We start from the raw sequence: 24,536 nt of genomic DNA, 5'->3' as shown, positions 1-24,536 counted from the left end.
CGAACCCAGTATCCAGAAGGTAGCTAAAGCCGGAAGGGTACGATGGGCAGGACATGTTGCAAGAATGCTGGACAGCAACCCTGCAAAGATGGTGTTCGCTTCCGATCCGGCAGGTACGAGACGGCGTGGAGCGCAGCGAGCGAGATGGGCAGACCAGGTGCAGAACGACTTGGCGAGCGTGGGGCGTATCCGAGGATGGAGAGATGCGGCCTCGAACCGTGTATTGTGGCGTCAAATTGTTGATTCAGTGTTATCTGTTTAGATGTTAACTAAATAAATGAAATGAATATCAATTTGTCCATTTCAAAACATGTGCTGTGCATATGCACATCCAAGAAATTTACTAAAAAAGTAATTTTCGTGCGGTCGAGTTGCCGAATAATATGCAATTAATTGTAAAATCAAGTGCCGGCCTTTCTACCGTTATTAGTCGTTTGAGCACACGCGACCGCATGCGTATAGAACAACCACAGTCATCAAATGCTTTAGCCAAGCAAGTCTTTGGCACAGCAGAAAGTGAATGATTCACAGTCTACACAAATCCACCCAGCCCGTTGCTTGGCTACGACAGGTTTGAGTCCCTTCAAGACACCTGGATTCTTTTTCGTAAAATTCATATCAATTTGTCCATTTCGAAACATGTGCTGCGCATATGAACATCCAAGAAATTTATTAAAAAAGTAATTTTCGTGCGGTCGAGTTGCCGAATAATATGCAATTATTTGTATAATCAAGTACCGGCCTTCTACCGTTATTAGTCGTTTGAGCACACGCGATCGCATGCGTATAGAACAACCACACTTATCAAATGCTTTAGCCAAGCAAGTCTTTGACACAGCAGAGAGTGAATGATTCACACTCTTCACAAATCCGCCCAGCCCGTTGTTGGGGGCATAGAGTGTGATGTTCTCGATAACAAACAATTTGGGCTCGCTTGATTGTGGATACCCGGATAAAAATTTACAGTAACTTGAATGACATAACCCATTGAAATACAATAGATTGTGTGGTAAACAATATAAATTATTGTACGCTTATTGTAAAATGTTCACGGTTGTAAAAGATCTTTATTGTACTTACATTAACATAACAATATATTTAAATGTTACCAATACATTCTGTTATATTTTTATTGTTCGCTTATGTTTGGTATTGCACATCCAAAAACTTAACAAATTATGAAAGTTTTCGGTTTGGATGATCTGTAATTGAATGTAATTGAATTAATATAATTTTGGAATATTTCATGGATTTATTATAGTTGTTGAAATAACAATTGAAAACAATGAAATTACAATAGCTTTGCTTATAAAATGAATAAAAATGTTATACCGATTCTCAAGTAATATATTTTCATATTGCAAGTCTAGAAATGTTAAGCAATAAACATTGGAATTCAAAAAAATTAAAGGGAACAAAAACTTTTGCTTATCATTTTACTCGGAGAATGGCTGGATTCATTTGAGCGTGTACAGTTTTGTTTATAATAAGCGAAGAGATGATATTAATAAAACTGTATGGTGCAGAAAGTGTCTTTTTCATTACAGTTTCTGGTGTTGGGCAACGGTAGATCACTATGGCTTCTGTACCGTGGTAAGTATCTAAAGTGTTAGAGCGCGTTAGTGCATCATTACTGGGCCTGAGCGCGAGTATTTTGATCACACTCGCCGTGTTGTCATTTAAGACTAGTCAAACTTTTTCGCATCGGTTACTATTTTCGGTTATCATTTTGGGGGCTGCATTCCGTACCGGTAACGTTTGACATTTGGTAGTTCATCAAATAGCAGCGGTGTTATCGCGCTGCCAAATTTGGTCTAGTGCGTTTAGTAGCGACCGGTAAAGTGTCAAGTAATGATACTGGGCTGGCAAACGGCTCATATTCACCACCGGTAATCGTAATCTTATACTACAAAAGTTCAATGTACATAATGGACGCAGTGGTTCATCCCGAACAAAAAATAAATAAAAAAATTATCGTCATAATACCTGATGATATACCTGGTAACATGTATGCTTGTTCCTTTACAGAAATGAAGCTTATGATGAAATACTGATGCTTGGCCAATCTCACCAACGGGATATAATAAGAACTGATGCAGGTATTTTTTCTTTTCTTCTCGATTAGAAAAAATATAATAAAACTAACATTCTTTTATAATTTACATTTTTCACAGGTTTATAACTACATGTATTGTCTATCCGGAACAAAGTTAGTACGCTTTTTATACCGAAGTTGGATTTTTTCTCCAGATACAGGCAACTTACCCAACTTCGAAAGTAGTGCGCTGGATTCGCCTAAAGATGCGCTAAACAACACATCAATTAGTTTGACAGATAAAACTTTGGAAGAAAGCTCGGTTCGGAAGTCCCGACAGCAAAGCGAGGTAAAATGAGTGAAAATGAAGTTTAAACTGATTTAAAATAAAATAATTTGTAAAAGCAAATAATTGTATTGTATTTTTATTGTAATGTTGGAGTATAATGTATTCTTAATCCTGTTGTATTTCTATTGTAAAACAATAGAAACAGTAATTGAAAACATTTAAAACACAATGTTTTCTATTATTTTGTCGCTCGAAATCATCCCATTGAAGAACCGTAAAATCAATTGTTTTGCTCAAAATTTTGTATGGAAAATTTTCGATTTTTTTATTGTAAAGATACATAACAACCCCCTTTTTTATTGTAAAAGTCCCATTTACCATTCATTTTATCGTGGAAAACCATTATTTCTCATGTGATTTTATTGTCAAAATTCCATTATATTCAATGGTAAAAATTATGTCTTAAATGGTGTTGTAACAATAAAATTTATGATATTTTAATGATATTTTTTATCCGGGTATACAACAGTAAAGCACATGAGATGATTGGGCAAATTAAGCATCCGAAATTGGAAAAAAGCTAACCACGGTGAAGGTTGGTACTCTAGAGTGAATTAAATTTTGACTTTTTTGCCCCCAGATTCGTAAACGATTGCATTTTCCATTTTTGTAATTTTTAACAAATTGGATGTAATTTGACTGTGCACACGTCATTTAAAGTTTTTATGGAAATTACTGTGAAAACTGACCCTTATATGAAACACCGTACCGTGACGTGGCCTATACTATTTAAATATAATCAACACGTTGACCACACAGAATACTTCTCATGCTGAAAGGCAGTTGTTGTTGCGAAGCGATTTCTCATTTGGAAGCAATGTAATGAAGAAAACAAAAAAGCTCATTATTGATATTGATGTTATTCTTTTACGTGTAAAATTGAATTTCCCACGATTCAGTATTTCCTTAATAACGAGCATCAAATCGTTTGGCAACAAAGACGGCTTGTTTCCTTATAAAATTTCCTATGTTGTCGATGTACTCATGTTTTTAGAGCTTGAAGGGAGCGTTTTTCATAGTAATTTTCATACAAACATCAAACCGCACGTGTCCACTTAAATTACATCCAAATTAGCTGGAAATTTAGGAGGATTTTTAAAAGGCAAATGCAATCGTTTAAGCAAGGGGGGGGGGGCAAAAAGTCAAAATTTGAATCACATCGTTACTCAGATCCTGATGGCTTTTCCGCAAACGGGACCTTTAAGTGGTCTTCTGGTGTAGAGGTTATCACGCCTATCTAGAGAGTAAGAGGTTTGGTAGCGCATTTGACGGTTCGTTTGGTACTTTCGGCTTCACTCTCCACGGGTCTCTACACTGACAAAAAACCAATCATATTCGTTAGGGTAAATGATGTATCTTGGACAAGCGCAGGACATTCATTAGGAAATATATCGAGATTGAATAGTACCGTGAACCCCCGGTAATATGACCGTTTTTAATCTGAACACTTTTTAATTTGAACCCCGTTGGTTTGAACATCGTTCAAATTAAAAATGGTTTAAACGTCATTTACCACGTGGAAACGAGAGAAGAAAAATGGAACATCGTGAAATGGAACGCAGAATCAAACCAGCAAAGAGAGCAGCCAGAAACCAGTTTTCTGATGCTTATAGAGTAACCAGAAGTTCAAATTAAAAGTGAACCCCGTTAATTTGAATCAGGTACCGTTCAAATTATCGGGGGTCCACGGTATAAAACAATTGAAAACCACTAAGTTCATCCAAATACATAACCTATGATTAGTCTTGTGTCTCCATTGCCCAATTTTTGAGTAAATTACGTTTACTAGGTGTAAACTGTGATATACTGCGAACTGAAATATTTTCTTTTTGGACATCATATATATAATTTCGACATGGAAAATGCATATATTTTGGACAGAGTCATTTTCTCCTAATTTAAAAATGGCCACCTACAGATCTCAATGGTATGACTTACCTACACGTATCCACATTCATTTAAATGCATTTATTTGCTTAACTGACATAGATTAAACCAGAAATTAACATTGTTTCGCAATCTTATCGATATCATTGAAAACAGCCTGAAAGTTGGCAATTAATGGTTCATCCATGTACAGTGATCGTTCGCTAATTGGGGCACGACCTCACCCCAACTAGCGAATGCCGTTCGCTAATTGGGGCGTTTTGACAAGCGTCAATGTTGTTTACTTTTTGCGTTGAACAAAGGAAAATTTTACGCGCCAGAAAATATCGATCCCGCCAAACACGGAAACAAAACGTCAACGCGTTTTTGACATCACATTCTGACGTTTGACTGCTTTTTAATTGGGTTTCGCCCCAATTAGCGAACCCCCAACTAAAAAGCGCCCCAACTAGAAAAACCCCAATTAGCGAACGTTCACTGTACTGTACATGGGGTGACCAATAAATGTCTGATACATAAAAACATAACTTCATTTTGGTCACTCCTTTTTCATCCGTCTCAAGTTCATGTTAAGCGATTGGAATATGTTAGTATCTCAATTACAATCAAACTTTGGCCGCAAGACCTCAAGATTGCCGTTTGAACCAATTTAAACGTGTTTCAGGCAAAGTTTCAGGTGCATGTTACGAAGAGTCCTATAATGCATGTTCTCCTGCATACTGGCGTCCAGCAGGCACACCAAAGCTTTACATTTTAGGTAATTTTAAAGATAAATAATAGTTGATTTGTGAATTCTTATTAGGAGCCGCTAGAGTTGAGGTAAAAGTATGCAATGATCATACTTTCGATAAAAATTTTCCTACACATTATCTAAAATTGATCGAAGAAGCTCAGGCTTGTCCAAAATATATACATGTCCAAAATATATCATTTACCCTATAAGTGGCACACATATATTTTGACTATAGCATTTCCCACATAACGGCTATGTGAATTCGCATAGCGTGTGTGTGGAAACACACTTACCCCTTATTAACTAATAACCTTTATGTGGATTCTCCTATAGCGGGTGGTTATTAACGTACCAATAAAATTTATTTGTAAATATCTTTAGATTTTTGCCAATAAAATTTGTGGATTTTTATTGTGGATTTAGTCGAAGGATGGATTCCAACGAATTTTTGCTTGGTGTTGTTTCAAATTACCGTTCCAAGCTAGGGAGGATGTCCATGTACTTGGATGATGCAGATACTATTTTAGTATTCTGATTCTTGGTTTGAATGGAGCTTTATTATATTGAACTTAAAATACGTTGATTGATGCAGTCGTAAAATCTATTTCAAAATCATTAGATCACTTTTTTCTTCAATCAAATTCAATAATAAATTTTGACGTAGGACTTACGTCTCTCTTTACTATACCGGGTGTCATTTCAAAATATTCAAATCGACCGCGTTACGCTGTGTTGAAAGATTTTAAACGTTAATAGCGTTCGTCTCAGTGGACGAATTTCTGCGGTAAGCCCCTCAATCGACAGATTTCAAGTATGCCTTTCATGCCCATGCTTGATAAGACCCGAAAAACTTGTTTCAATAGGCATGAAACTGTTTTCAATGAAAAACATTGAGATCAAGGGAACCTATAAATATGGGTACCGCATAATTCTTGCATCATTCCATTACCACGTTCTGATTGGTGCAGACACCAGCGAATGAGCAGCTGCTGGGTCTGCCGAGAAGCCATAAAATAGCGCAACGCAATTTTTTCTTTCATTCTGACCGGAACAAGCGAAGCAACCGCATCATCGATTGAACAGCACTCACTCCTTTTAGCAGGGAATGAAGTCTGCACCGACCGCTTTTTCGACTCGACACCATCGAAGCGACCATCATCAGCCGAAACCTAGCCAGTACATCATCAGTCCACCCTACAGACCCGACAAAGCAGCAATGCTGAGCAGATACCGGCAGCAGCAGCAGAGTCGAGCCGAGACCGGCCGGCATCGGTGCTGAGCCGAGACCGGCCGGCATCGGTGCTGAGCCGAGACAGGCTGAAGAAAAGCCACATGATGCAGCATGTATGTCCAAAAAACAAACGGTTCTTCAGAGAGCCAATAATAGAGATCAATAGCAATGCTTTCAATACCCTTCGGGATAGAAATTGTACTTAGGTGCCAAATCCAATATTCTAGAGATAAAATTTTATGCGTGATTTTCATAAATAGCGTCAAAACTAACAGTGGATAATTTTTCTGATTTAACCGCGAAGTGGACGAAGGACTTCGCTTGACCATGCCTTTAAAGATTCATAAGATGTCCAAATCTCTCACATAATCTTATTTGGATAAAAAAAACACCGATAACAGCTCAAACATTAATAAACTATCAATCGATTTTTCATCAAATGTTGGATTTTTTGGCATTGATAAAAAATATGTAGATAAACATTGTTTGATACTGACCGCACACAAAGCGAACGTGACTGAATGATCGTCCCATGTTACCAATTCTAAATCTTATCACCCGAAATCCCATGTCCGGGTGCTTCCTTCCTTCTACTACTAACAATGTTGTCTTAGAAAAGAACACCCTACTTCCCACCTGAACTGCAATTCTAAGCTCGCTTGCCCGGCTTATTGGCCTGTATCTAGCGAAAAGTCCCGTTAGGAAATAGACGCCAGCAGCGAGCAACAAGCGTAAAAAAGAAGAAGCCCTTCTCGAACGCGTTGATGATGACGCTTTGGCTGACAAAGAAGCGGGATACAAGACACTAGCTGATTGGCCCACCAATTGGGAAGCAGAGAAGATTCAAAATAAGGTATAAAAGAAAAGTGCATTCGCTCGCAGAGCATTCAGTCTTTTTAATACCACTACTAGAAATTCGCGGTTATTTGAAAAGATCGTTTTCTTACTTTTTGCACTTAGCCGAAGCAAACAGCCTTTTTCAAGGCTCTAAGAGTTAAAAATAATGTTCTCCTTCAGTCGCTATCGCACGGATTAGAAGGCTCTTCAGTGGAAGGGCTGAGATACAGTCTACATTTCAGGCAGTCCTTCAGTGGGAAGGTTGCCACTGTCGAGGCTAATATTTCGTGACCGGACAGATACTTCCTGATTTTTTTTGATGATTCTTGTTCGAGGTAGATTTGATTTCTGTGTCGGTTTGATGAGAAGATTTTGCCAAGGAATGGTATGCAACGCCGATTATTTATCCAAAATAGTTGATGTGAGAAATTTGGACATATTATGTATCTTAAAGGCATGGCCAAGTCAAGTCCTACGTCCACTTAGCGGTTATGTCACAGACATTACCCACTGTTCGTTTTCCTAACTGGCTAGCAATTATTTATGATTCCAAAAGCATGGGACTTTACCCTTCGCCTCGTCGCGACACCAAGCCGAGATCGGAGTCGAAAGCAAAACCACGTGAGTTGGCTGTCAAAAGGAATCAAAACAAACATCAATGAAAGCGCAGGAACAGTGCAAGGATCTTCCGCACTCGTTACGCCAATACGAGCAGTGCATAAAGAATGTCAATTTTAACGGCAACTGTGTAGCTTTCTCACTCTTTCGTCGACCGACAATTTCAACGTCGATTAGATGGACCGGCGATTTCAAACCGTCGGGTCCACCCGGATAAAAAATATCATTAAAATATCATAAATTTTATTGTTACAACACCATTTAAAACATAGTTTTTACCATTGAATATAATAGAATTTTGACAATAAAATCACATGAGAAATAATGGTTTTCCACGATAAAATTAATGGTAAATGGGACTTTTACAATAAAAAAGAGGGGTTGTTATGTATCTTTACAATAAAAAAATCGAAAATTTTCCATACAAAATTTTGAGCAAAACAATTGATTTTACGGTTCTTCAATGGGATGATTTCGAGCGAGAAAATAATAGAAAACATTGTGTTTCAAATGTTTTCAATTACTGTTTCTATTGTTTTACAATAGAAATACAACAGGATTTAGAATACATTATACTCCAACATTACAATAAAAATACAATACAATTATTTGATTTACAAATTATTTTATTTTCAATTTAATTTTAAATCATTTTAAACTTCATTTTCACTCATTTTACCTCGCTTTGCTGTCGGGACTTCCGAACCGAACTTTCTTCCAAAGTTTTATCTGTCAAACTAATTGATGCGTTGTTTAGCGCATCTTTAGGCGAATCCAGCGCACTACTTTCGAAGTTGGGTAAGTTGCCTGTATCTGGAGAAAAATCCAACTTCGGTATAAAAGACGTACTAACTTTGTTCCGGATACAATACATGTAGTTATAAACCTGTGCAAAATGTAAATTATAAAAGAATAGAATAGAACGTACTTCGAGAAGAAAAGAAAAAAATACCTGCATCAGTTCTTATTATATCTCGTGGGTGAGATTGGCCAAGCATCAGTATTTCATCATAAGCTTCATTTCTGTAAAGGAACAAGGATACATGTTACCAGGTATGTCATCAGGTATTATGACGATGTTTTTTTTGTTCGGGATGAACCACTGCGTCCATTATGTACATTGAACTTTTGTAGTATAAGACGTATACGACGTATATATACGATTACCGGTGGTGAGTATAAGCCGTTTGCCAGCCCAGTATCATTACTTGACACTTTACCGGTCGCTACTAAACGCGCATAGGTGACCAAATTTTGCAGCGCGATAACACCGCTGCTATTTGATGAACTATCAAATGTCAAACGTCACCGGTACGGAATACAGCCACCAAAATGATAATAGAAAAAAGTAACCGATGCGAAAAAGTTTGACTAATGACAGCACGGTGAGTGTGATCAAAATACTTGCGCTCAGGACCAGTAATGATGCTCTAACGCGCTCCAACACTTTAGATACTTACCACGGTACAGAAGCCATAGTGATCTACCGTTGCCCAGCACCCAGAAACTGCAATGAAAAAGCCACTTTCTGCACCATAAAGTTTCATTATTATCATCTCTCCACTAGCAACCCTATAACCAGAGACCGGCGGAGTGAAAAACTGTAGAAATGGCAACGTATGAAAATGCATGAAATCGTGAAAATAATACTGGCAGCACTTGAACTTTTTGCTTGCTTCTTATGGAAGCAAAAAGTAAACAAGTTAAATTGGAACCGCTTTTGACTATAGATAGTGGAATCTATAGATGAGCGAAAGCATGGCTGAGTCGATTTTTTTGCCCGTGCACACGCGCATATGACGTCACAGCCCTTAACGTTTTCATTGAAATCGTGACGTCATGCTCGTTTGGAGACACGTTTGACAGTTCGTTTGGAGACAAAGGATTTATCTTCGCTCATCTATATATTCCACTATCTATACTTTTGACGGTTCGATTGGAAACAAGATGGCGTCTTCGCCGATCTCTTATTCTAGTATTTCTACTCTCCACTTATTATAAACAAAACTGTACACGCTCAAATGAATCCAGCCATTCTTCGAGTAAAATGATGAGCAAAAATTGTTGTTCCCTTCAATTTTTTTGAATTCCAATTTTTATTGCATAACATTTCTAGACCTGCAATATGAAAATATATTACTTGAGAATCGGTATACATTTTTATTCATTTAATGAGCAAAGCTACTGTAATTTTATTGTTTTCAATTGTTATTTCAGCAATATAATAAATCCATGAAATATTCCAAAATTATATTAATTCAATTACATTAGACGAATTTCCAGATCATCCAAACCGAATACTTCCATAATTTGTTTAGTTTTTGGATGTGCAATACCAAACATAAGCGAACAATAAAAATATAATAGAATGTATTGGTAACATTTAAATATATTGTTATGTTAATGTAAGTACAATAAAGATCTTTTACAACCGTGAACATTTTACAATAAGCGTACAATAGTTTGTATTGTTTACCGCACAATCTATTGTATTTCAATGGGTTATGTCATTCAAGTTACTGTAAATTTTTATCCGGGCAGTTTTGAATTCAACGTACAATATTAGTGTACTATAAAAAACGTTTCTGGTTCAAATATTTTTCTTCCTGACTGACGTCCCCTATGAATCTAGTACTGCCATTTTCTGCCTTGTCCCTCCGTAACGTATTCCGTTGTTGCTCATCGTTCACACACTGTGCCGCCAAAGTACTCTTTAATGGGTAAAATAGTACCCATTATGAAGTTAAATAGTTCAACTCATTAAAAGAGTAAACATCGTTTACTCATTAATGAGTAAACAACTTGTACGTCAAAATAACGAGTAAATTTCACCCATTATTAGAAAAAGTTTTTTGTTGACGATGGGTAAAATTCACTCTTTATCATTTTAAAAATCGCTAATAATAATAAAATCAAATTCATTCGTAATTCAATCAATTAAACAATTGCCGAATATTTGCATTCAATAAAATCATTTTATTTCACCAATAATAAATAATCCTCTCCTCTTTTAATGCTTCCGGCATTTCTCGGAACCATCGCATATTTTTCACGGGGATTTACTTTAGCGGGCCAGCGATTACTTCAATCGGACTCCATCGACATTTGCCCTCCAACGTAATGTTTCTCCGACAATCAGTTGCCCGCGAAGAAGGAAAAAAATCCATTTGCTGAAATAGATATAAAACTATATTATATTAAAACATACAAACCAAATAAAACTAAAATAATTCTCACTTTAACTTCAGTCAACTTTTCGTATCGGCAGTCTTATGTAGATTTGCCGCAAACAACTATTTTTTCACCCATTAATGGGTAAAATTATTGAACTTGAAAGTGGACACAAATTACCCACTATCAAAATTTTTTAAATACCCCTTATTTTGACAGTTTCATGACAGTCAAAAAATGGGTCCATTTTACTCTTTAATGAGTAATGCCGGGTTTACAGTAGCAACAAACGAAAAAAAAAATTCGTTTGCTTTCTTATGTCAGTTGAGTTTCATTGTTCGACAGAAAATGGTGTGTCGCGGGACGTCGGTCGAATAATCGTTGCTCTTTTGTATTGCATCAAAATCAAGTTGCGATATTTCAGTCCAGTTCCCGTGTTGCCTAAACTTGAAAGTTTCCCATATTACCGTTCGGGTCGGTTTATATTAGTGCGCGCGTGACTCATATCCGAAAGGACGGGTTCGGGTGTTTTTTTGGGGGAAAATTTTCGTCCAATTCCAATGGATGATGGTGACAGGCCTGCGATCCAAGGAAGAAGAGTGATTTGTGTTGGGGATTATTGTGTTATTTGATTATAATATTTATTGTGTTTGTGTACGTCGTTCAGACCTTCCAGTGGATTGATTGCACAGATCATCTAAACTGCCATCACACGAAGTGGAAGGAGGATCGTGAAGCAGGAAGTAGAGGCCAGTTCGTCACGATAGCGCCAGACCAGATCAGAGCAGGACAGGGCAATTGTATGTAGTTGGATTTCTCTCTACCTTTGCCATATGAGTAGTAGGTAAGTAACAGTCCACTGTGCACGATGACGATTCTACAGATTCTCGAGATCTTCGATGGCGATTGCATGGTATTCACATCAACTGCTAAAGATACTTACCTATACTGTTATATCTATTACTTCGAAGAGAAAACAGAATTTCTAGTTCTTTATTAAGAAGTTGAAGGCATTATTTCCTTAATTGACGGGTAGTAGGGAAATGACGACTCTGGCAATTTTTCTTGACAAAACCCATATGGATTTTGACGACTAGTATAAACTGAAGATTTTTTTGTAAAGCAAAGTACGCGAAATAATTAATAATATGACATTGTTATAACGGTTCGTTAAATAAATAAAAATATAATACTTGCGTAGGAGATATTGAGGTATTGCAAGTAGTGGCAGCTTCAAACAAATCGACCAAACGAGTTCCCTTATCAATATTCAACTCCGTATATTCTGTAGAGTGTTTATGAGTTTAATATAGAGTAACTTGATGCCAAAGTTCACAAATCTATGCTTTACTGAAAATAATGTGTATGAATTACCTTATCAAGACATACTCAAGTAATACAGTTCATGGTCTGTATATGTACTCTTTGGCAAATCCAAATTCAAGCAATAAATAATAGTATAACTATCTCCTAAACAAAATAATATCAGAGTACTTTTATTGTCAGAAATCGGCATTTGTAGCGTTAAATATTTATTGAAGCAGACACGCACTTATCGCTAAGCACTCCGGATTTCCTAAAACACTAGCCATAAGCATTGCTGAGGCACAAATTTTGCCGCTTGGTTGGCTCGGATTGCTTCATCACTGCAGAAGACCGCCCTTGGCTCTTCTACGATGGTTGATCTACAGCTTGCGGAGCTGCTTATCGTTGCAACAAACATATCATAACACACCTTGCCTCTATCTTCCACCTTTGGTTCGGTCATCCATTCATAGTAGTCAGTCACCAGTCACGGTGCTAGCGCTATTAGCTACAAGCAACGAAAAGTCGAGAAGCAGGGAAGATTGATAGGTGTGTGTATGTTCGCCGTCAACACCATCAAGACGTGGAACAACAATATATTAGGGAAAAAAATAATAAAAAGTCAATAGCCTTGAGACCTCAACAACTATTATACTTGAACGCCGGGCACTGCCAGAAACTCTGCGGGTATGAATTTTCGGTTTATTAGATATTTTAGCCACCTTCTTCTGAGAATAAGTGCCTCGTCCCTCTAGTTCGACAGAATCGCTTCAAAAGAGGAAATGATATGTAAATTTGTTGGATCAACAACGAACGCAAAGAACGTTTGTATTTAAGGCTTTTATGACTTTCGAAAGCGTGGTACGTGATTCCATTTTTTTTTTCTTAACACGTCTGAGTTGGAGAGTTATTCCATGTTATTCCATTTACAGTGGAAGCAAGTTTTCACCTTCCTTGAACCATCTTAAGCTTGTTTCGTATTCGATTCTAACACTTATTTTTTCTTCATGCACTATTAAATGATAGAAAATTTGATGCGTTACTTTAACTCAAGAAGACATCATGATTTAGTATGATACTAGTTTTAAATTTCGTGTAGAAACTTTGAAAGTAAATATATACAGTACTTTTTTTATATAAAGTACTTTTTTGAATGAGTAATTATTACTCTAGATCAATGATTTTTAGCTCTTTCAAGACCGATAGATAGTAATAGATTTATCAGAAATTTTTACACAAAACATTTACCATGTATTATTAGTAGGTCAATAAGCAAAAAATTGTAACATCATGTCAATATATTTAGTTTCAATTCCAAAGTTACTAAATATGTTTTTTTAAAGAACTAAAGGGGTTGATTTTTCGAAGTCATTTTTAGTGTATCGAAAATCTATAGCTTGCATTTAAATAAGTTGTAGATTATGAACAATAGGATGTAATAATGTTCAGGAAATAGATCATCAAAGCCTAATAAATGTGTGAATCGATCATCTAAGCACAGTGTTGGTAGAATCATACTCAAATGTCAATCAACGAGGCTTCATGCACGAGCTAACTCGCTTGCGATTCTGTAGGGAGATCATCGCGTTCGAGTCGCTTGGTTAGAATCGCATCGCTTCGCTCACTCGCCGAAAAATGATTTCGCTCTAAAAAGCGTCAAAACACAATCGAGGCGTATGTTTTGTTCACATATGGATTTATTAGCCGTTGTTTCAAGCGAAAAAGATAATTCAATGCATTCAACAAACAAGAACACGTAAAAATCATGCAATGATGCAAATCGCGATTCGAAAAGCGTTTTGTAGATTGTCAGTTTGGTACGGCGGTGAACTCTATTCGATCGAAGCGTCTTGTGGAGTCCAAAGTACGTACGATTTCCAGCCACTATGCGTCTCCAAATTTCTCTGCTGGTATCATTTTCGGCAGTCACCAGTGAGCCCAAGTACACAAATTCTTCTACCACCTCGATTTCGTCACCACCGATGCAAACTCGCGGTGGGTGGCTCACATTGTCTTTTCTTGAACCTCTTTCTATCATGTACTTTGTCTTCGACGTGTTGATGACTAGTCCGATCAGCTTAGTTTCAGTTTCAGTTCAGTCTGATGAAGGCTTCCTCCATCTTCTCAAAGTTACGTGCCATAACATCTATGTCGTCGGCGAAGCCAAATAGCTGGACGGACTTATTGAAAGTTGTACCACTCGTGTTAATCCCTACTCTTCGTATTACCCCTTCCAAAGCGATGTTGAATAACAGACTATCACCTTGCCGTAACCCTCTGCGCATTTCGAAGGGACTCGAGAATGCCCCTGAAACTCGCACTACGCACATCACCCGATCCATCGTCGCTTTGATCAACCGTATCAGTTTATCCGGAAATCCGTGTTCGTGCATTAACTGCCATAGCTGGTCCCGATTGATTGTATCATATGCGGCTTTGTAGTCGATCAATAGATGATGTGTGGGCACATTGTATTCGCGGCATTACTGCAGTACTTGGCAAATGGCGAACAGCTGGGGTGGCATTGTGCATCTCGAATCGAATCACTCGACTCGTACGTTTTTGCATTCGTTTCGAAAAAATGCGGCATTATGTATTTCGTTCGACTTCATTAAGTCGTAGTACAAGATTTCGAATGATGCTGTACTAGCTCAATCGAATATGTTCTGTCAAATGAAATGTAAACAGAGAGAATAAGAGATAGCTGTCTCCGTGTTTAGTATGCCGCCCGCTGGAGAGACAACCTCCAGCACATGGCGAATGTGAGTAAACAGAGAGAATAAGAGTAATTTCATCTGCGTGTAGCATGTTGCCTGTTGGAAAGGCATTCAGGGCATGAATTGGCAGTTAATTTATAAACAAGCAAATTGTGCTCAATGACTTTAAAAAGGAATATTATTTATTAAGCAGTTGCAACCGATTAAAACATTATGCCGATACGATATGTTTTGTAAATTGAGATATTGTTACGACACAAATTAAAAGTTTTATGTTTATTCGAGTTTATGCCACAGATCCAATTTTGAGCTAAATAATTTAAAGCTAAAGAAGGATTCGACAATAAATTACTTTGATGCTTCCATGTGTTTTAGTTAAATGCACTTGGGTTATCTCTTCCGCGTTTTTGCCTTTCTCGTATTTTTTTATTTAACTCAACTATTTTTACGTACACACGAATATACACGTTTTTACGCAGATTTTCCCCATCGATTTTTACGCGGTTTATCGAAATCGGCATGAAATACATGAAAACTGCAAAAAAAAATTTTAGTTGAAGTTGTTTTTACGCGGACCTCGGGATAATTAGATATTGCATATTGTCTGGAAACTATAAAAGTAGGTATACTAATGACATTCTTTCCTTCAAGATACAATAATGAAACATTTATTCTCTTCCCGTAGAGAAATAATAACAAATATAATTAAAAACTTTCAGCAAGAAATGACTTTCGAACAACATTCGAAAGCTATAAAGGTGACGAGTGTTTTTCATTCGACTTGAGTCGTTTTCCAGTGTGCTATCGAGCATCCATAATGCCAAAACATCTCGTTATTCTTGTACCTCCTCGAGCATACTCGAACGATGAGTCGTTTTCGAGATCGAATCGAAAGCCGTAATGCCAAACATGTTCGACTCGATAGAATTCACCCCCCTGAAATGAGATGTAGTTCTTGAAGCCGTCTACCGATTGGGTGGCGCTAGTGTTGCCTTTCCTATTTTAAGCTCCGTTCATACTGCCGCGAGAGAATTGGCGATTGGCGCTTTAATGTTGCATGAAGAAGAAGAAGCAGAAAGATGATAATCAAAAATATTCGCACGGGAAAACATACGAAGAAATTTTTGAAACTCTTCTTTAAAATTCTAGAAGCAATTTAATTAAAAACGGTAAGCAGTACGGGGTTAGGCTTGTTTTCTACTGCACAATAAACACAATATTTCAATTTCAATTTTTACTCTGTGATATCATACTTAATACACAGTATAAGAAAAGTCCAACCCCGTACTGTTTACCGTTTTTAATTAGATTGCCTTTAGAATTTCAGAGATATCTTTGTATGTTTTCTCGTGCGAAATTTTTTAAATATCATCTTTCTGCTTCTTCTTCTTCATGCAACATCAAAGCGCCAATTAATCACGTCGAGAATCACGCAACAATGCAATACATCTCGTTGAATATAATTTAACAATACAACACATGCCGCTTACGCATCCGACTTCGACATTCTGACTTCGTGTGTTTATTGCTTAACCGACAATGTTTACATCCAGCACCATGTTGCAGCACCATGTTTTCGGCTTCAGGCGAGTTGTTCGTGGATGACAGCCGTTTCATGGGGGTGATAGAATTACGTTCGAATCGAGATGCGCAATGCCACCCCTGGTTCGTGGTGGAGCGTTCGCCCATAAAACCCGCCTGGTACTGCCCCACGAACTTCCTGTTAGTCGACGGCATAAAATTTGGGAGAGTACCTTGTAGGCGGTGTTCAGCAATATTCCTTGATATTACAAAAGAGCAGATACATCTAACTGATGTATAGTTCCTGATTATCTTCCGTCTACAACGGTGAGTCGCACACTATCCGATACATATTTCAGCATTTCTCTACACAGCCTGAACTATTTTGTAAATTTACATTCATTTTGATGCACGTATTTGGAATTTTGAATCTAAATTGATTTAATTCATTGATTGATGTGAAAATAGTTTGAAAAAATCAAATAAAGTTTATATTTGATTTTTATTTTATTTTATTTTGCGATTCTATTTTACGCGTAATTTAATTATCATTTGTGCACGCCTCGTTAATCTTCTCGGCCCTCCTAACACCGAGCTAGTCATCCTGAGCTCTTCGTCCCCTATGTTTATGTTTTGGTCCGAGTTCCTTCAGGACTTCTGCTGACCAGCTTCTGAATGTTTAGGATTAATTACTGACCTGCCCCGATAAATTCGGTACGACGCTACGCATGATTAATGCAGTCAATTCATGATCCCACGGCGCCACGCGACTTATACAACCGATTCATGGATCCCGTACTGCGATTACGTCAAAGATTAGTTACTTAATTAGTTGGCCTTTGATAAAGTATTTGGGACTAGTTTATCGACACTAGGTTGTAGATCTGGAACTATTCCTGGGCCTATAACCTGTTGATGAATAGGGTGAGCTGTAACTGCTGGTAGAAGTATCAGTTAGTAACCTGCAATGGAGTAGAGGGAACTCTACTATTGTGTTTTCGTTGTGACTCGTGAGCTTATGGTCTTCTCTGATCTGGGGGCACCGTGCCAAGTGCAGCGGTTGCGGTGCTACCAATAGCGGATCGGATATCTCTCCAGCCATCTTCAAGATACGCTGCGCCTAGCTGCTCTTCCGTTGGGAGTGCCACTTCCAGCTGCTGAGCGTATCCTTGGGCTAGTCTACCGTCTTGTAGCTACCCAATGTTAAGCCGTGGCGTCCGACTTAGACGCGTGTTACACCGTCGAGAGTTTTGAGCGCAGGCATACTGCAACGAGGTAGTGGTCGGATTCAATATTCGCACTGCGGTAAGTGCGGACGTTCGTGATGTCGGAGAAGAATTTACCGTCGATTAGAACGTGGCCTTATGGATATTTTTGCGGAGAAAGAAGGTGCTTCGGACTACCATTCCGCGGGAGGCTGCGAAGTTTATGCATCTTTGGCCGTTATCATTCGATTCGGTGCGGCTTTCAGACTATCCGGTCCGATGACCGGTCTATACATTTCCTCCCTTTCTACATGTACGTTCATGTCGCCGATGACGATTTTGATGTGCGTCCATCGTATGTCTGCTCCAGCTGTGCGTAGAACGCTTTGGGTCGGGAACGTCGTCGGGTCTCCCTTCGTGTGAGCAGTGCACGTTGATGATGCAGGCCTGGTAGCGGGTCACTTTTTTCAGACAAGTCACTAAAAAGTCTCTTTTTTCAACCTAAAGTCACTAAAGTCACTTTTTCTCTCAAAAAGTCACTATTTTCAACTATTTTGAATCTATTGACTATTTTTTTTTTAAATGAAGCTTTATGTATGCGTCGGAAGATGCTTTGTAAATGGCGGGAATGAAATTACGGATCTTGGAAAAGTGATCGCTCTGAGACTTTGCCAGTCATTCAACTCGCTGCTCTTATTGGCATTTCACATGTAGCTTATTGTAGGTGTTTTACGTCACAATTTATAAATTGGTAAACAGTCATGCAAGCAGAAGACCTGCCGATTTCGATTTTTTTTAAACTCAAACTTTATACAGTAGGGGAAGGTGGGGAGTCTTGATTTCTTGGGGGACTTGATTCTCCCCTGTTTTACCGAGATATTATTAAAGCGCATTTTTATAATAGATCCTCTAGACAAATGATTCTTTTATTGACAACCTTATTTACTCTATTATTTACTGTGTTTTGTTTCTCCTAAAGATGTATTTAGTTAGCCACGCAAAATTTGAACAACTTCTCCCAATAATGACCAAATACTATCATTTTTGCACAGCCCAATAAATGATCTTAACTGATAAAAATGCCAACATTCCTTCACCATTTCAGGATATTTTGATTTTAAGTTGTTGCCTCAATATAAGAAGACTTGATCCCTCATTAGTAATCCATACAAAAATTTGGCGAAAAAATTCAAGAAAATAAAAATTGTTTTCAAATTTTTTTTTTGTAGATTTGACAGATGTAATAGAGGGTATGCTCTAAAAAAATATTTATTGAGTAGATATCATAGAAAGTAGATCAAGTCTCCCCAATTTTGAAGATTGCATGCGCTGTCGAATTCCATAGCAAAAATCGTTCACGAAGCAAATCGGAAATTATGCGTATTTTGGAAGAAAAATATTCAAATGTTCAGGAATGCAGAATGCAGGACATTTTAAGCTGAAGGTCGGGAGTTGTACCTGAATCTTTGTAATTTTTGTTTCGTGTTCTACCAAAACGATCCGTTCTGTTGTTTCTTTCGCACTAAAAATTCTAAAAACTTCCGTGGCACCTATGACTAATCACGCAGATTTTTGCCGAGAAATCATTTTTCGGAAAAGAAAATCAGGTCTATATTATTCGCTCACTTCCAGTGCTTGAGCTTGATTTACTGCCCGTATTTGCTACTCTATTATGACCAGATTAGCTGTTCTTGCACAGAAACTAGTACTCTTCTTCAATGTGCAAGTACTGGTGATTCCATTTGTTAAGGTCACTCTGCCACGTTAGGATGCAAGTCAAAGTAGGGAAGGGAGAAGAAATGATGATGCAATCACTCGCCTACTGCAAGCCAAATATACCTCTGCATTTTCCACGACTTCATGCAGAATTTGTTGGAATTTTTGGGTTAGGTTCGTGGCTGTCTTGATGGTAAACGAGCTGCTAATGTGACAGGATAAGAGAAAGCAACTAATAGACCTTATTATTGGTTGGATGTAGGAAACGAGCTTTTTCGTTCATTTCCAATTCTAACAGTTACAACTAGAATAGTCAAGTTGAAGGTATAGCATAGAAATGGAAGTCCATTTCCAGTTCAAGCGATTGCTAGAACATGAGAAATATAGAGAAAGACACAAGGAGAATTAAACGGCCCTGGGATTGAGCCCACGACCTCCTGCATATAAGGCAGAAGCAGTAGTCATATGACTACCAAGCCCGTGTTTCGCTCTCTTCCAGTGGCGTAAAAATTTGATTTGCTCGCAAGACTACTCATAGTTTTGAGTAGTCCTGCTTTTTACTGATATTGAGTAAAATTTCCGTGAAATTAAAAGAGAGGGCAATACAATTTTACTTAGTTACTTAGTACTTATATAAAAGTTATATAAAAGCGTGTACGATTTTCGTTTCTCTTTTGAATTCGTTCTAAGAGAAAAGAGAGGTGAGTGAAATATGTTTTCCGCCTCAAGTCACTAAAAAAAGGTTCTCCTTCGACCCGAAAACGCTTGATTTCGTCTTATCGAACTTGCAACTGAAACTGAAAGTCACTATTCGGTCACTTTTTCTGCAACTGAAAGTCACTATTTGATCCCTTTTTCGTCAGCTTTGATCACTAAAGTCATTGAGCGGTATCGATCGCTACCAGCCCTGATGATGCTATAGTTGTAGTTGAAAAAACGGCCTTTTATCCTCAGCTTGCACATCCTTGCGTTGATTGGCTGCCACCCAATCACACGTTGGCGCATCTTACCCAGCACTATGAAGCTGGTTCCTAGCTCGATGCCCGCTTTTCCACAATTACTGTCCTGTTCAGCAAATCTCCTGCAGCACCACGACGTCGAAGTTGCGGGGATGTAATTCATCGTAGATCATACTGTCACAACCTGTGAAACCGACTCGCAGTTCCATGTTCCAAGCTTCCAATCGTAATCCTTTATTCGTCGCCTAGGTCTTTGCCGATTATATCGAGTCGCATTATCACTTATATTGTTCGTAATTATGGGTTTTCCAGGCGGCTTATTGGGCCTGCGCAAACCTCCTGTCTCGTCGGAAGGCCGTCGTGTCAGGTCTGTTTTGTGTCCCACCTGACACCAGGACTCGGGCTTGTACGCTTTGAGCGGCACACGGTCGCTTTGATGGGGCCTTTTTGCGGATACATGCAACTTTTTATAGGAATTTAACAGTGCCCACTGTCAAACCCCACCACATCCTAGGCTAGCCCCACAACTCGCAGATGGCCTGGGGAAGCATAGTCCCCTAGGAATGCTCAAAAATGTACAAAATCTACAATTTGTAATAAATAATTCACTTAAAACAACTTTCTTCACCTTTTTATTTTCAACACTGTACTGTTTCTGTCAATATCATTTATGTTTCTCGCAGTTTTTCTTTTAAGCCTATGAAATACAAAGAATGATGCGCGAACGTTTTTTGTTTTGTTTTTAATTTTAGTGATTGTTTCAACTTTACTCATATTTACAAAAATATTCGACGAAATTCGTGCTTTATTGCTTGTTTTATTTCTCATAGGATGAATTTGTTACAGTGAGATGGAGAAAGGAGAAAATTTCCCTAGATCATAACAAGATCAATCTTGATGTAGCTAAGACCAAAGAAATTAAACATGATCATTAATATATGGGCAATATAAAAATCATTGCTACATTCATGTATCATGCTGATTCAACCAATCATGCCGCAATGAATCAAATCTTGGCTAAATTTATCGTGATCCTTATTATGTTTATAGCGACATCGTTGAGATTCCCGTATTATTCTTCAATTTAAATGTGAAATGAGTATGATTAAAGAAAAAAGGGTCGTTCCTTTCCTAATCGTGTTTAACAAATTATGTCCATTATATTCACAATCATTCTAATAATTCAGATACTGCCAGCATGTTATATTTATTAAAAAAACAGGAGTTGTGCAATAGTTGCGGTAGTTGATTAACAGTAAAACCTGTTTAACTTCAGCCAAGTAACTACGTATTACTGAACCGTTCGAACCAGAATCACAACACCTGGTTCAATATAGAAACAGCTTCGCCAGTTGACGTTATAAAGTAAGCGGCTGAAGCCGATAGACTGATATTTGTCATTATTGCTTCTAGCCAGTTATGTACAGGTTTGTTCTGATGATATTGTGTTTATGATAATAAAGATTATGATGCTATAATAGCCTTAATATTCTTCCGGTGAATGGATAAATCAGTGTGTTTGATACCAGTAATCAGTTACAGTTTCCATCATAAACGATCAGCATATTGATAATATGTCCCCTTTGTATAAACGAGCGAAAGCTTAACGAATACACCATCACAGCTTAAAGACTCACGTGTTGTTCGTCAGCAGGACGCGTGATTCCAGATGTGTGTTGCTGTTGTTAGTTATGCTGAACTGGTAGATTATAGAAACGAGTTTGGGTTCAGTAAAATGTGTATTCAATTATGTACATTTTTAGGGATTTTCAGGATTAAATCTAGTATCAGCAAATTGTTGTTGAAATATCTTTTTAATTAACAAGCAGATATTTTCTCAGTTCATTGTACTGAGTCATACGTATTGGTTTCAAAACATTGTTTCACTTTCACATATTTTCAAAAATAAATTTTTGATGTATACCAGGCTTCCAAACAGATTTTACAAATTTTCACACAGAATTGCAACAAATCTGGCACCCGATGGCTGGATTAAAAAATTCACTTTATATTAGGGGAACGGTTCGCCACTTCATCTCATAGCTCCTATTTCCATCCAATCAAAATCAAAGCAATGGAAAGGAATTTGGTCTGTTTATTATTTTTGTGATTTTTTTCAGCAGTGAGCACGCATGTTGACAAAAGAACCGACGAATTTGGTGCCGTATTTCTTTGTTTAGCGATGAGATGGATATATGTACAGTGAGATGGAGATCGGAACATTTCCCCTATATCATGCAAAGTTTCGAAGATGTACTTTTTATGTGTTATATGTTCCTCTAGTACATGTACACTTAGGGTCTGTCTCAATTGGATAATTAAACTGAAATTAAACTTAAAAGTGACATTTCAATAATTATCAAATAACCCTGCTCGCAGAGCAAGATTACTTTTGACAGATATCGAATCATTTTCCATCGATGTCCTATTGGAATTGCTGGGTAGCACCAGCCATTCTTATAACGGGGTGATTTTTTAATTTTCGAACTGTCACTTTTAAGTTTAATTCTCCAAATGAGACAGACCCTTAGTAGCTGTCTGTAAGTTGCGGAAAAATCACTGCTGAAATCTCGCTACCTAGCAGAGAATTGAGTTTGTTATTTCCGGATAAGCAAGCAATGTCACGCCTTGGCTCTCCGCTTAACCGTATGCAGTCACATTCATTCATGTCGTGGTTAATTACAACTTCCAGGCAAATGTTCAGCATAGACTTACACAACCAGCTCAACTAGCCATCAGTCTACAGCTAAGGTATAATGACCGTGTTGAAAGAACATCCCCATCAGCTGATTAGCATGTTGGCTATGAATATTGATATCACTTGATACCTGTACTGTTTGTGTAACCTTGTCGAACAACTTTTGAACTGCTATGGTATCTGTATATAACGGCCGACCGGTGCGGAAGGCTCGACAATGGAAGATCACATGCGGTCAAACGGGTCGACATCAACAACGACAACGTCGACGCTGTTGGCGGTTAGATTGTTCACTGTTTCAATAATACACGTCGTGTTCCGAACTGCATGCATCATATTAGCCGCATTAGCATAGCGTGGTGGGCAGCCGTTTTGCACAGATGATTGCAGGCGAGAAAATTACAGCCTCGTTTGAGGCGGTTGTTGGAAAAATGACGTTAGATTCGATTTCTTCGTTTATTTCCGCACGGAACTAGAAGCCAGTGCCTACCAAATTCGATCAAATTACCGCTGCAGAAAAGTTTATTGTCAAAAGGGTAATATTGAAAACAAAATTGTCCTAATTTAAATGATCAAAACAATCGTTATGTATCATTCAATTTCGATCAGAACCGGAACCATTGAACCCTAAGAGTGGTCAAGTTTTTCGAGTGTATGAGTAACACAACTGAATATCTATAATATATAGTTTTCGTACAGTGCTGAAACTCAAATTATGATTGTTCAGCATAACTAAGCAAACGATCTACCATTATTTCAGCCGCATACGCGTTATGGTTCTTTCATCTCGTGCTCTTGATAAAAATATTGGAAAAGCACGTGGTTTACAAAATGGCCGATTTCTGGCTTTATTGTATAATCACCTTAAAGCTAGTGAAAAAGATAACTATTCTAAATAATGCCTTTACTCATGAAACGGGAGCTTAGTAATATTTCAACATGATGTAATAATAGTATAGTGTCCGGTACTAGCTTACACTTTTCTGAACCGTGAATCTCTCCTATTTTTTTACGTATGCTTGGAAACTTGTAACACCTCCGGTGTTCTGGAATCTAAGGTTTAGGATAACGTCATAATAAAAGAAGAATTTATCCATTGAATTTATTTGACAGCAAGGTGTTTTGCAGGAGGTGTGTTGGAAAGGATGAATGGTACGACGGTTCAGAGGTATTCATTCTGAAGACATACAAAGATGCGAAATCTGATCCCTGAACAAACAAATCAACTGGCAACTCTGAATGGGCAACACTGCTGCTGCGGTAGTATGAAGTTTTCACATAGGTCTATACGATTTTTGAAATGCAAAAATGTCTAATTTATATTGTATTCACCCACTCAAATCAAAACGCATAATCATATCAAACAAGTAAACGTCATGTTCTACCGAAAGCGGGAAATCGTTTGTAGAAATTGAGTGTGTAGACATATACTGGAGAAGAAGGACGTAACAAGGGACCAGGCAAAACGCTATAGTCGGAAAACGTCGTCGATAAGCCGTGCCGTTCCCAAGAAACACACAAGTTCTATCATAAGCTCAACGCATCCCACAAAGG

At 37.9% G+C, this 24,536-nt stretch overlaps 1 protein-coding gene and 2 long non-coding RNA genes across 4 annotated transcripts in view; 2 read left to right on the top strand and 1 right to left on the bottom strand.

Annotated features, from left to right (window-relative positions):
* Nucleotides 1-1,474: 1,474 nt before the first annotated feature.
* On the top strand, nucleotides 1,475-2,434 carry LOC134224807 (uncharacterized). Its single transcript, XR_009983068.1, has 3 exons — nucleotides 1,475-1,593; nucleotides 2,029-2,099; nucleotides 2,175-2,434. It is a non-coding gene; the product is annotated as an uncharacterized LOC134224807 (long non-coding RNA).
* Nucleotides 2,435-8,354: 5,920 nt separating this feature from the next.
* On the bottom strand, nucleotides 8,355-9,251 carry LOC134225053 (uncharacterized). Of its 2 annotated transcripts, none has more exons than XR_009983148.1 (3): nucleotides 9,151-9,251; nucleotides 8,643-8,713; nucleotides 8,355-8,576 (listed from the first exon to the last, which is right to left on the bottom strand). It is a non-coding gene; the product is annotated as an uncharacterized LOC134225053 (long non-coding RNA). The 2 variants fall into 2 exon arrangements; XR_009983149.1 differs by lacking the exon at nucleotides 9,151-9,251 and adding an exon at nucleotides 8,858-8,984.
* Nucleotides 9,252-11,198: 1,947 nt separating this feature from the next.
* LOC134225497 (uncharacterized) overlaps nucleotides 11,199-24,536 on the top strand; it is a 94,071-nt gene continuing 80,733 nt past the window's right edge. Inside the window, exon 1 of the mRNA XM_062705613.1 lies at nucleotides 11,199-11,705. Coding sequence (XP_062561597.1) covers nucleotides 11,695-11,705 — 11 coding nt within the window. The 5' untranslated portion in view covers nucleotides 11,199-11,694. The remainder of the gene's footprint in view (nucleotides 11,706-24,536) is intronic.

The sequence above is a fragment of the Armigeres subalbatus genome, chromosome 3 (assembly GCF_024139115.2).
Source record: "Armigeres subalbatus isolate Guangzhou_Male chromosome 3, GZ_Asu_2, whole genome shotgun sequence".
NCBI lineage: Eukaryota > Metazoa > Arthropoda > Insecta > Diptera > Culicidae > Armigeres > Armigeres subalbatus.
The sequence above is the reverse complement of the archived record's forward strand: the minus strand, read 5'-3'. Positions and strand labels throughout refer to the sequence as shown.